Source organism: Sinocyclocheilus anshuiensis, unplaced genomic scaffold, assembly GCF_001515605.1.
Source record: "Sinocyclocheilus anshuiensis isolate Anshui unplaced genomic scaffold, SAMN03320099.WGS_v1.1 scaffold466, whole genome shotgun sequence".
NCBI classification, from domain to species: Eukaryota; Metazoa; Chordata; class Actinopteri; order Cypriniformes; family Cyprinidae; genus Sinocyclocheilus; species Sinocyclocheilus anshuiensis.
This window is the reverse complement of record NW_015544159.1, coordinates 228,810-243,363: the sequence shown is the minus strand read 5'-3', so window position 1 is coordinate 243,363 and position 14,554 is coordinate 228,810. Positions and strand designations below refer to the sequence as shown.

The following is a 14,554-nucleotide window of genomic DNA, read 5'->3' as shown; positions in this document are numbered from 1 at the left end:
GTAATTTCTGCTTCACTAGCAGAACAAAACGACTGCAAAAATAACGCTTTAATACACAAGTCAGTAGGGCCATGACAAATAAGAGAGACTACAATTTTTCGAAAAATTTTCATAAATCTAGTTTTAAAATATTATATTAAAATTCATGTTCATTACATACGAATTTGAAAAACAAAAATGTTTCAAAAAATGTTCTTGTATAATTTTTATTATATAAAAATAATTATATAATTTCCTTATATAAATTTTCCTTATATTAAGTACGTCAGAGTACACATCATAGTTATTTTCAAGTTTTTAAATATATATTTTTGTAATACAAATGGTATTTATTTTACAAATATGAATGATTAATTCTTATATATCAAGTGTTTTTTTTTTGTGTCAATTTTACTGCATATAAAAATATTTAAACCAAACTGCTTTACTGTTTTTTAATATAATATAATATAATATAATATAATATAATATAATATAATATAATGCTTTATTCTTCATTATGATTTTTCATTTTATGATTTTTTTTACTTATCAAAAATGATAAAAAAATAATTTTAATTAAGAAATTAAAAGCATGAATCACAAAACAGTTGTTTATATGAATGTAATTTTTTATGTATTTTAAATAAATTATTAGATCCAGAAAAAAATGACCATAACATTGAGTAACTGTTTGCAAAATTTATCCAGTTACAGTAGCTTGTATATTTCTTTCCACCAATGGAAATCATTCCAAACAATAAAACAGAGTATGTGACTGGAGCAGAGTGACAGCATTTCCCTTTTCTGCATTTTTCTTCTGAAATCCCTATGGAGAAAATGAAAGGTACAACTACTTCCAAATCCCAAGCTGCTAAAAAAGTAAGCATTACTGTTGGGTTCTATTCCTAGAGGAAATCAGCTGCATGAATCAGTGGTAAAAGGGGTCATATGATGCTATTTTAAAGATCATTGTTTTGTGTATTTGGTGTAACAGAATATGTTGACATGCTTTAATGTTCAAGAAACACATTATTTTTCAAATACTGTACATTATTGTAGGTCCTCTATGCCCCGCCTCTCTCAAACACGTCGTTTTCAACAAAGCCCCCTCCTTTGACAAGCGCAGTCTGCTCTGATTGGCCAGCTGACCCAGTGCATTGTGATTGGCCGAACACCACAAGCACGCGTCGGAAATGTAACGTCCCTTACCATAATCGCGAGCGTCAGCTTTCAAAGTAAATATCAAGACAGTTAATAATGTCGTTAGTTTTACCATCATGGGCGTCGCTAGGCCATTTTTAGGGGGCTATATTTCAAATTTTAAATATTTTTCAATCCGCAGACCGCGGCGGCGCAGAGCGAGAAACAGAGGACAAGGTGTGTGTTTAACGATAGATTGCTATTTTATACCTATCTATGCAATACAGTGGAATACTGCACTTTTTGGTATATAAATTTAGCATACCACCCCTATTAGTCAAACATTTTTTATTTTATATATATACCTCTAGTTACTCTGCGCTGCGCAAAACTCCGCATTTGAACAGTCAATAGCAAATACTTAAACTATTTTAAATACTTAAAATACTTAAACTAATAACAAAACATACTTACATTCAGAAGCGCCAGATTGTCATAGCAAAACGCTTGCGCGTGCCTCAAAAGAGGGCTGACTTACAAAGATACATAACAGCTACAAGTGTATGCACTACTTGCACCAAGAGCTTGTAACACTCCAAAGAGAAAGGAAAACTTGAAATCGCATCATATGACCCCTTTAAAATCCCCACTGATCACAGGTCAGCTAGCATACAATATAACAACAACAAGAGTCTTTTAATGAGCATTACCATAAACCCTGACTGATAACAGGACTGAGATAATGGGCGAATTCCTGCAGTGAGAGTGAAAGTCAGTTTGCATGAGGGGTTGCTTATTATATCTATTCCTCAGACCGAAGTAAAATCAAAGTCTCTGGAGTACGATGTCTACAGAGACGAGAGGAGGTCAATGAGTCCCACTGTGCAGCAAGGCATTGTGCTCCTACTGTTTTGTCACACGCTGTGCCACTCAAATGAGGTTTGCTGACAGACTGCTGTCTAAGAATGGCAAACGAGAAGATTTGGCTCCCTGAAGTTAACTGGCGTAAACTAGCATGAACTTGCCACAGTGAAAGTTGTATGAGGTCATTAGAAATTAGTGGCGGTAATTTAGTGAGCACACAGTGGAAAAGATTAAAGACTAATCAGATTTCACAGCATCAGTACACACACACAGACACACAACTCACTCTCTGTCGATGACGAGGCAGGTGACAGCTTCAGCAGCAATGACATTAGCCGTCCTGATGTCTTCTCTGTGGAGACACAAAGAATACATGTCAATCATACACAGCCAAAATCTATTCATTTTTGATTAATTACTCAATACACACACACATTTATATGAGATGGTTATTCAACATATAGATATTTTAGTTGAATTTCCAGCAAAAATAACTATTTTGTGACATACTGAGATATAAAATGTTATACTGCCATTATTTAATCAATACGTCTTTTGCATATACTTTGCATTTTTAAAATGTCATGTAAACACTTTAGCCCGATTGAAATCATACCAGTCAGATTTTTGTGAAGTTGGGCTAACAGAACAAATTGAACAGTAGCTCAAAAAGTAATGTGTAACAATGTGTGATTTAATCCTTCAAAATAAACAGTTACACATTGTGTCATGTATGGCCTGCTGGGACAGATGAAGACTGTAGCTCAACTACTAAAAAGACTCATTCGAGTTAGTTAATAATTATGCATGTAAACATACATAATAAGAGGAAAACAACAAAGCATGATCTATTGTACTGTTTCAGAAAAATTTACATCCGTAGTACATAATTTGTCCTAATCAGTGACAAATGGAGTAGTGTTAATCATCAGCCATTATTATTGTACAACATTTTTTTTTACCGCATGGCACAACATAAATTCATGTGTGTGGACCAAAATTCTGAATGACAGCTCCAAGCAGCTGCACACTGCCAATTCACAATGACCAGGTGGGAATGCTGATTGCCTTCACACACAAACAGGAAGTGCCAGAAAGTGCATTTGCTGATACAACCATGCCATTTTAGCTTGATTCTCTGAGTCTTTGAGCTTCTTTATCGAGTGCCGTGACTTATGTTTAATAAGATTCATACCAGTATGCTCTGCATTACAAGTGCAATGCCGTACCGGGCGTGCTACTGAGCATGTTTACCACATCAGAAAAACCATATATACGGAGCTGGTTTTGTGAGGCAAACACCAAAATGTATTCGTTTACACTATGGTAAAAGTGTTTTGAGGTAATAACAGTATTGTGTAAGGAACCTTGTGAAAATAAGTCTTTATTAATCAATAATCTGAGTATAGGTAGGTTTTTGGCAAAAGTGCAGGTACAGTCCCGATTTTTCAATGAGACTGTGTCATGCTTTTTCAACAAACCCAAACTATAGGTATTATACTTTAGGGTGCCATTCATCCTATTTGTGCTAGGGACATGATTTGTACCTCAAATCATGTGATTTGTTGAATTCCATAGCAACTGCAACACACGAAAAAAACACTCAGAGCACCTGCAACTGCATAACAATTCCCTGACAACCACCCACAACCCCCTTGCATTGTGCCAGAGAGTTTTAAATAGGCAAACACCACTCAAACAAGGAGCAAAAATCATGCTGCATCTTTACAATTACATTGATTGTTCTTTAAATTACTGACTTGTTCAGCAACTTTACAACACATTACAAGGACATCAACAAAACCAGCTGTAGACAGTAAACCACTTATGTGCATTTACCTTAAAAAGCCTGTAAACTGCCTGCCACATCCACACAGACATGGCGTGTTATGAAAGTACACACATTTAACAATAAAATTATTTTTTAGGATGGATTTTCATGTTTTAGGATCAAAACTCTGGGTATGGGGAAATGTATTTGCTTTTATGCATTTGAAAAGTGGCAAAATAAATGACAAAGGTAAAATGTTTCCAAATATTTTCAATGTGACCTTTATATAATACAAGGCCAAAAACGGTGATATGCCACCTACATCCTCAACGTTGACATATGGGTCTCCAATTAGCACCACACAGTTGCGAATATTCTTCACTTTCCATTGGACATGTCTATGTTTAGGGTGTCATTAGTGTTTGCCGTCTTGAGACGCATCTGCATGTGCTGGAATTCAACTGCCTCAAACTGGCTATCATTAGATATGACATATTTCCTGGTACAACTGTGAAAAAGATAACTCCCATTGAGATAGAACATATCAGAGATGCCGCAGCTCTTGCGAATAAGGTCCAATTATAAAACCTAAAGTGATTATTACATCAGTCCTGTGCTATTCACATCACAGCTACACTTATCACATCAATCGCACATGAAGATTAAAACTGACACTGAGAAAGTCCAGCACAGGGAAACATCCTTCAATTAGCATGGCACACTTCAGAGGCAGATGGATGTCTCTGAATGCTGTGACAGCATTAGGTGAGGATGGAGTCAAAGAAAGACAGAGGGGGGTTAAGACCAGCCAATACAAACATGTTTCAGCTGTCAGTTAAAGTCTGGATGTAGTGAGCGCACATCACAACAAGTATGGAGTGAGGCTTATGAAGGAAAGGTCAGAGCCGTCAATCAAGCTGGTAGAATAACAGGATAAAGTGACACAACATGAGCTACTCCATGAAAATGGAACCAAGGTTAAAGTGCCGGTTGTGGAGCATGAGAGGTCTTCAGTATAGCACTGTAATTGTAGGTTAGCACACTCAAAAATAAATGTATGATAGCCCTTATTCATTGTATGTTTTCATATATGTAAACAAACAATGTGAATATTATCAGTTTGGGTTCAAAGCAAAAGAATAATAATACAGGGTTTGAAACAACAAGAGGGTAAAAGAAATTAGAAGTTTTATTTTTGGGTGAACTAAAGCATTATGTGGTAATTAACATTAAAGTATAGCTGAGATTTATCTGACAAGGAAATAGCACTGATATAGCAATGCTTTTAATTTTCTGGGAAATTTATATTTACATAAATATCATTTCAGATGCATTCTTACCAAAATAACTTCCAATAAAGCCACTTTGTATTGTGTACTGTCAGTGAAAATGAATTGTAGCAAGCGTTTGAACAAGATAACTAATATAATCACAAACATGCAGCACTACAAGTCAAATATACACAAAAAGTGTAGTTTAAATGTCAATGGAAGGAATAGCAGGTAAGGAAATAGAAGCAGGTAAGTAATAAATAGAAGAAATAGCAGGTAAGGAACCATATACGGTAAATATCATGAAACAATTTAAAGCCCTCGTTCCCAGTTCTTAGTACAGTTTTTCTCGATTGCTTAAACACATTTCTTGAAATGGTGTGTGATAAATTATGACTCTTAGTGTTTCCACGTGGGTAACTGTGTGCTAATTGAGCTCAAGCTATGCTGACTTGAGTGAACAATATTGAATGCTAGTGCTTTCTAAATGACAACATGGTCTAGGCAATGAGAAATGAAGGTATTTGTGTGTAGAGTTTTGCAGTGACAGTTCAACAAATCTGATTCATGTGTTAAAGCAGGGGAATAGCGTTTATAGTTTAGGGAAACGGGTGCGCTTTTTGATAAATGGCGTTATGGTTTTGAAATGTTAGTTCAAAAGCCTGGTGATAGTGTTTAAGCAATCGAGAAAAACTGTAACATTGCACAATGGGATAAAATATTATTTAATAAGTAAAAATGTATTTATACATGGTTATATGTTGTCCTATTACATAACATTTTCAATAAACTATAAGATTTCTACTGTAATTAAAGTAATGCAAATCTAATTACAATAGAATAATATGGAAAAATTAATTTGGTAATTTGGGATGATGAAATGTGCTTGATTGTAATGAAAATAATGTCACATTGCAAAAAATAAATAAATAATAATAATTGAGTTTGACATGATTTTGGTAATGTGACCCGGACATGTTTTCATTAGAATTATCCATACAGTGGCCCTTGATCTGAGTGTGTTTGTATACTTCCCTTCTGGTGTGTAAACTTCAAAAGAAGACAATTATTCTAAGATCTGGTCAACATCTCCTTAACTGGCAGCAAATTAATTGTTTTGGCTCAACAAGGTGTTTTGCTTAAGAGGGACATGAAAGTTTACTTAGCATACAGGCTGTTGCACATCAAAGCAGTGGACAGCCTTTAATCCAGAAGGCCACAGCTATTGTTATGCCTGTTACTTAGTCAAATCCCAGGCAACTCCCATATCATACAAACAAGAATCAGAACAGCGTAAAAATAATGTTTAAGATGAAAGACTGACTTGATCCACTTCAATAGAGTGCTGATTGAGTTGCTAAACATACTACCACTCAAAAAAGAGATAAACTAAACAAACAACAACCAAAACAAAAACGCAAGATTGTGTACTAATTAAAGCTGAGAGTGAGAGGTGAGATCAAAAGACATGAAGATCAAGAACACACATTTGAAGGAGTGACACCTCTTCAGGTGAATACACTACACACCATATTGCAACTCATCAGCTTGGTCGTCCTTCGGCTCAGATCAAAGCAAGAGCCATCTAACTAGGTGGCTTTGTGAATAGAAACAAAGTAACAATGAATCAATAGATCATATAATATATAACTATAAATATACAGCTGATAGACACATTTGTAACAAACAATTATAATAAAATGCACTTGCAATGACAATACCATGCCCTCAAAATATGTATGTGGTAAAAATAGAGTGTACTTAAATGTAATAGTTACTACATTTATCGTAGCTAATAAAACTGTTAATTAGGTACTATCCATCAATGTAATCAAAAACAGAATTAAATCATTCATTTAACATTAACATTGCTAATGCATTAATCGTGAATTAATAGTTTATTATTTTTGAGTTTTAACTTTTTTAATGTAAAAATTTTACAATTTTAAATGTGTAAGTTTATTAAAAATCAACTTTATCCAAGATTAATAAATGCAGTAGAAGTACTGTTTATTGTCAGCTTGTGATATCTAATGCATTAACTAATGTTAACATGTTTGGTTATTGTAAAATGTCACCAATTAAAATATGGTGCATCCAATCAGACTTCAAGGTATTTTGGTGCAAGTTCAGCTAGTCAAATATGTTGTTTGTGACCAAAATAGTATTTTGATGTCAATTACTGAAAAACTTAAATTCAAGAGACATTTAGAACCCAAACACTCAAGCTAAAACTTAAACTATACAACAACAAAGTCTAGATTAGTTTCTCAGCACTGTCTTCACTTTTGATACAATCAGAAAACTCAGAAACAATTTCATTTTACTCTCGTGTGCCTCACAGGTTGGCATAGTGTACCGTAGTGAACCAGAGGCACTTCTGTTTGAGACTTCTTGAATGTTAGGGTTCAAAAGGGATGAAAGTATGTCCTCCTTGATTCATGATTTCATCATGAGCTCTCGTCCCATGAGTCCTATGGCCAAAACATATCCTCCTACTCTCTCATTCAAGCTAATCCTAGCAAATATTAATTTTCCCAGCACGGACCTTTTATTTTGTGTGAAATGTGCAGGCTCTTTATTTCGGTCCATTAGCAGCTTGCCCCTTTTTTCAGGGTCGATGACAAGCTCAATATCACAACACAGCTGTGCAACACCAGCCAAGTGCATTGACGCGTGCTTGTTAAATGAAAAAAAAACATTGTAGAAACCCTTTATTGTGTTTATTACTACTCATTAGGGTAATTGCCCAAAAATAACAATACAATGGATTGTTTTTTGTCACAACCACCACCATTAATGAACTAACGCTTCCTCTGATCTCCACTAGGAGTCCCCAATGCATTCGTTTTGTCTGTATCCCTTGCAACAGCTGTTCAAAAAGTTTCAAAACTAAAACCATCATGTGGAAAAAATGTGTAAATGTGTAAAAATTGTAAACACAAATCGAAAGCCGTAATGGAAGCTTGAGTGAAGGTGCCTGCATTTGGCCTCTATTGAAACAGCAGCAGAGGGATTGTGCAGGAATATGGAAATAGAGCAGAGGATAATGTTCATAACCCTGTGAGAAATATAAGGTGGAGAGGATTGCATGTGCATCTGACTGTTCTGACACAACCGGTCTCATCTTCTCTTCAAATTAGCTCTACTCAAGAAGTGCTGTGTGCTCCCAGTCCATTAGATGGTACCCTTGCAAATAAAGCATCAAACATGACAGGCATTTTTCATATAAGCCCATTTCAAATCAGGCTAAAAGCCAAATGAAATGCAGTTCACAGCTCACTTCCATAATGTGGAATATTCAGATATTCCATAATGTTCAAATATTTCAGAGTGAGACAGAAGAAAAAATGTAGAGGAAGACTTCACAAATAAGAGAGATCGGTAATGTCAGCCGGAAAAGAAAGTTGTTTCGGAGGTGGAGCAAGTTATTTTATACTTTTGTATACTTTTGATGAAAGGTTATGATTTATTTCTCATACATCCAGAATATGTATTTAGAAAGCAAACAAGGCCAATTTTAATTTCGTGTTGACTTTAAATGCTAAAACTATTCCCATTGCAAGTTGAACACAACTCAAAACAGATGCTTTGTTTGGATGTGCATTTGATTTTTCTCTGTTTACAGCCAATTAGGCTGTTCCTGCAGCAAACGATCCATCAAGCACATCATTTATGTCAACAGTTGCTTTTGTAAACAAGGACAGTGGCCAGCTGTGATTACAGCACTATAAGTAGTGAGCAAAAAGTTCTTACCCTTGAAGGGCTTTTTCTCCAAACCAGTCTCCTTTACCTAATGCCCGCAGATAGACAGGGGTCCCATTGGGTGGATCTTCTCGAGTAACGTTCACCTGCAATTACAGATTATTGGTCATGAAAAGCTGGAAGACTGAATAATCCACTGATTTGTTCTTAAAATATCAATTATTTAGCATTTACATTAGTGGTCATGATTGGTATTTATCACTCTAATTATACTAAATGATAGAGCGACAACAGAGAGAGTGTATTTGAACGAAGGGTCTTGAAAATGTGTTCAGATTAATGGACAGTTCACACAAAAATGAACATTTTGAAGGAAGAATTTTGAAGAATGTTGCTATTCTGTCAGCTGCGTCACGCAGATATGTTGTTTTCATTCAAATCAAAGCACAAACAACGTAGGAAACAGATCCGGCGTGACGCAGCTGACACAGAATAGCATACAGCGGATATTCTCCAAAATGGCACCAGGGTGATGCGGAGGAGACGAATTGTTGAATAAAGTTGTTATTTTTTTTCTTTTGCGCACAAAAAGTATTCTCGTAGCTTCGTATAATTGCGGATGAACCACTGTTGTCACATTAATTATTTTACAGATCTCCTTGCTACGTTTCTGGACTTGGGAACATTTCAGTTGCGTTGCTGTCTATGCAGGGTCAGACAGCTCTCAGATTCCATCAAAAATATCTTAATTTGTGTTCCGAAGATGAACGAAGGTCTTACGGGTTTGAAATGGCATGAGGGTAATTAATGACAGAATTTTCATTTTTGGGTGAACTAACCCTTTAATAAGGGCTTATTTTTCTTAATTCTTAGGGAATAATGACTTAAATTTCACTAAGTTCTTCATACAAAGATATTGTATAACTTTTAAAGATTTGGAGTATAGCATACAACTCATATGTACTTCTTTTATGATACTTGTTATGTTTTTATTCAAATGTTGTTCATGCGAATACCACGTTTGTGGTATTCGGTCTCTGTGGTGGAAAAGATCTTACCTTTCCCTTGCTAATGATAAAGAATGTGTCCCCTCTGGCACCTTGTCTAATAATGTACTCTCCATCACTGTAGTGAGTCTGAGAAACGAGATAAAGAAAGAGAGGCAAGGAGAGAGCATTACTGAAGTGTAATTTTTTTCCTTCTAGTTCAGTTTTCACAGTGTTGCTCCATCATAATCATTCTCAAGCCATCACGAAGACAGTGCCTCAGTCACGCAATAGGCCACTTCAGGGCTGCAACACCAAAACAAGAACATAAGTCCTCATAGCAGTAATCCATGTTACCGGAAAACCACAACAGCACCCACTGCAAATGTAACTCTGAGAAACTTCGGCTGAAACCTCAATGTTTAGACTATAGTCATTTTAAGGCCTGAAACAAACCCTACACAAGTGCAGATGCAGATTCCTGATTTCACACACCATTATATGGTGTTTACTAAGGCAAAAATCACTATTATTATACTCAAGGATCTGATCAAACCTTTTACCTTAAATACTGGTGTGCAATTTGTCCAGCTTTGTACTACAGTTATACCTCAAATTGGGTGGCTTGTTGAGGAGAGGTGTGTTGTTACTAGGGATGCACTGATACCGATACTGGTATTGGTATCGGGCCCGAAAATGCAATAGAAATATTGGTATCGGTACTCGGTATCGGCAAGTACCAAAAATAAAAGTATCGGTATCAGGCGAGTACTGGAAAAAGTGGTATCGGTGCATCCCTAGTTGTTACTTTTTTAAGCACTTGGACTTCAAAGGATATTATAAAGGCTTGGGGATGCAATCTGTTGACTTTGGTCAATAAATAACCACCTAGGATCACCTAGAACACCATAGGAACTGCATAGCAATGTGATGAAACCTCTCAAAACACCACAGCAACCACATAGCAATGCGCTGGCAACCACCATGGCAATTTTTCAAGCACCACTAACATTGTCTTCAGCAAATGTAAAATCTTTTTGTTCCAAAATGTGTTACATGCAATTCAAAACATCTTAAGACCAGCTTCTTTTACAGTCAGTTTTATTTGGTCAACTACTTTAATTGCAGAGCAACAGCTTGAAAGGCATTTTGTACATAAATCTCACTGATTATTACAACTAATGGCAAAAAGAATGTTTGGAAATGCAAACTACTGGCACTCAAATGCAAAAGATATAAATAACTCTTAATTTATTCTTCTTCATTAAATTAATTGATTTTAAACTTAGTGTTAATGTTAATTTCAACCTTTACTAATGCATTTCAAGTCAAGTCAAATCAAGTTTTATCAGTGAACATTAATGCACTGTGAACTAACATAACATGAACACTGAACAATTGTATTTTTTTAAACTAACATTAATATAATAAATTATAATAGATAATAAATGCTGCAAGAAATGTATTGCTGATTTTTAGTTCATATTAGTTAATGCATTAACTAATGCTGGCAAATGAGACCTTATTGTAAAGTATTACCAATAATAATAATAATAATACATTTGTTACCTTGAATTCTAAAGCTTGTTAACAGCACAGTAACCACAAAGTATGCTAAGTATACAAGAGTAGTCTAAAGGCCCGTTCACACCAAGCACGATAACTATAAAGATAACGATAAAGATATAGGCTTAACCCTTTTTTTTTTTTTTTTTTACCTTGCTTTATTTGATTTACTACGTTTGATTGATTTAATGAAAAAAATAATAAACATTATTTATTGCACATGACAAGAACATGTTTCTACAACCATGATGCAATGGGATTGTCATGATATATGACTTTTCTTTGCATCTGCTGTTCCTGACAGCAGCCTTTGTAACTGAACTATTTCTCCTGTACAGAGCTCATCTTAAACCCAATGACCTGGACATCAAGACCTAACACATTTCTCATAATTTCAGAGATCAAGCCCAGTTCCTAAAGCCCAGAAACCCTGAAAGATTTGATTTGAAATATGGGGGTTCACATTAGTTCTTCAGTTTATAGCAGTAAAATTAATGGGCTGCTCCTGCAGCATTGTGCAGTTCATAGGGCTATTGCTGAGCTCACCTTGAGGAAGTAATAATGTTGAGGTTCAGGATTGAATTTGACTCTCTTTTGTACTGTTAGTATATATTATTAAATACCACCTCTACATCTCTTAACAGCATCTGTGGCTTGCTGAAAATAATACTGACTCATCCAGCATTTTTAAGCACAAATTAAAAACACATTTGTAGTAATGTGCATACAATAGAAGTTCACAGTGCAAGGTATTCCACAGGGTTTAAAGTCAGAAATGTGAAATTCTTGCATAAAGGCTTGAGTAAACTTTATTTATTTTTATTTATTTTTTGTAAACTGTGAATATAATTTGTTAGCAGTGAAAAGTTTATTTGCAGAATTTCACAATTCCTATATTCCTGTCTGTGGAGTTTTACTAAAATATACCAATGCAGAATAGCATACTACCATACTATTTTTGCTGCAGTATACACTGTGCACAAAATGCAAATTTTCTGTATGCATAAAATTTCTGGAAGAATTTCTAAAATATACAGTATACAGTGGGTACGGAAAGTATTCAGACCCCCTTAAAATGTCAACGATTCTGTGTTTTTCTGTCAATATGGGGTGCTGTGTGTACATTAATGAGGAAAAAAAATTAACTTAAACGATTTTAGCAAATGGCTGCAATATAACAAAGAGTGAAAAATTGAAGGGGGTCTGAATACTTTCCGTACCCACTGTATAACAGTATTGACTGTGTGGAATACCTTATAATGTGACCTACTTTGTGCAATGGATAAAATGGAAGTAATATCAGCTGTAATTTGTAACATTTTGTTCTTGACATTATCTGATTGTACTGCCAAACATTCAAACATTTTAACCCTTGTGCTCTGCTGAAAATCCTTTATCTAATTTGGTGATCCTGGTAAAAAATGATTGGCCTTTAAAAATTGGATTGTGCATCTCTTATTATGCTATATTATCACCAAATCTTGCATTTAATCTTTTTGGTAACTTGTTTTCTTTCGATTAGCACGGGTTTTGCATTTCTTTTTTAAACTGATTGGCTGTAAGGCCTTTGACCTGACTTTATGCACCTCGTCTTTGAGTAAAAGATGCATCATTTTGGCAATGTTCACTCATGTGTTGCATAAACTCGTATCAATGAGACCTATCAGTCAGTTCCAAAAAGAAATACAAAACCTGTGCTCATTGAAAGAAAACATGTTGATAAAGCAATTTTTGTAGGCCAGTCATTCTTGACTGGGAACACCACACATGTAACAAGGTGGGGGAAAATTCCTAAAAAGTACAAAAATAGGAAAGTTGTTATACCCTGTGTGAGCAAAGTCTGTAACTCTTATTTCAACCGCGATAATATTAATAGTATTAATATGAACATATTATTATTAGCACATAATATTACTAGCATTAAGTATATAACTTTAACTGCAACCCTCCTCTAGAAACCCCCCTCTTTCCACTCTTTGCCTTACATTCTTTTATTCTTACCATACATTCCTATCTCAAACATCTAATGGAAAAATCTGACTTTCTGACCCATGTTGCTCCAAGTAGAACAGTACAGTGTGGGAATGTCTGCCAACTCCAGCACTTCACAAGTATGCCTGGGATAAAGCCCAGACATAGCTAACTGCTGTAGACACAGGATAACAGAGAGCAATATTGACTTCCGCATTTTAAGAGGCCTTGGTTTCAGGTGTGTTTTTTTCCCATTTACTTTCTTCATAAGCTTTTCAAAAAATATTCAGCATAATAGTTCTAATACACAAACCAAACTGACCAGATTTTAAACAAAAAATCAGGGAAAAAAAATTAATTAAAAATTAATGTCTTTTATGAGGAAATGTCTTTTATGTTTTACACAAAAATACTATTTCAGTCTTTCTACTTTTCCTAGCAACGTCTGGGTGAAAACTGTTTCAAAAGAAAGTCCTATACCAGATTTATTCAGTGTAGTAAATATATACAAATATATGTTGTTTAAAAGTGTATGGAGTCTAAATCACTGGGAGTGTGTGGTCAATACTGAGCTCTTTTGGTGCAATTCGTGTTTCCATGGTAACTGCAGCTTATCTGATTGGTGGATCTCTTTTTGGGATTATAGAAAGTCCTATACCAGATTTATTCAGTGTAGTAAATATATACAAATATATGTTGTTTAAAAGTGTATGGAGTCTAAATCACTGGGAGTGTGTGGTCACTACTGAGCTCTTTTGGTGCAATTCGTGTTTCCATGGTAACTGCAGCTTATTTGATTGGTGGATCTCTTTTTGGGATTATGGACAGTGTAGTTGTTCACAGGGAATTCAGCAATTTCTTTTTTGACATTTGTATGTTACAGCTTCAATTCAGTTTCTCCATGAAGAAAATTAAAGCGGTCATGAATTGAGAAATCAATTTTTACTTGGGCTTTTGATATATAAGAGGTCATCATAGTAAAAGAATATCCTGTAAGTTTCAGAACTGAAAACGTCCTTGTGACTGAAATAAAAGCTTTTATTGACACCAGGCCCAGCGAACGCCAGATCCTGGAATGTGCCTATGTATGACGTAAGAGTTAGGTTAAACACCGCCTCCACAGAAGAATATCAACGCCCAATTCTGTAGCCCCGCCCACTGATTCGCGCATGACATAGTAGGGAAATAACATAAGTGGCGCTAAACCAGATTGAGCAACCAAGCAATAAACATGCTGTTGAAGATCGCAAAATATTGTGCAGTGCCTGGTTGTGGAAGAACACAGTTGCTGCATAACC

At 35.2% G+C, this 14,554-nt stretch overlaps 1 protein-coding gene across 2 annotated transcripts in view; it reads right to left on the bottom strand.

Moving 5' to 3' along the window:
• The window catches only part of prkg1 (protein kinase cGMP-dependent 1), a 147,875-nt gene that overhangs the window by 24,074 nt on the left and 109,247 nt on the right, over positions 1–14,554 (bottom strand). For both annotated transcript variants that reach the window (XM_016495477.1, XM_016495475.1), the window contains exons 6-8: positions 9,792–9,869; positions 8,785–8,879; positions 2,273–2,338 (exon numbers count right to left, since the gene is read on the bottom strand). In XM_016495477.1, the coding sequence (XP_016350963.1) occupies positions 2,273–2,338; positions 8,785–8,879; positions 9,792–9,869 (239 nt within the window). The remainder of the gene's footprint in view (positions 1–2,272; positions 2,339–8,784; positions 8,880–9,791; positions 9,870–14,554) is intronic.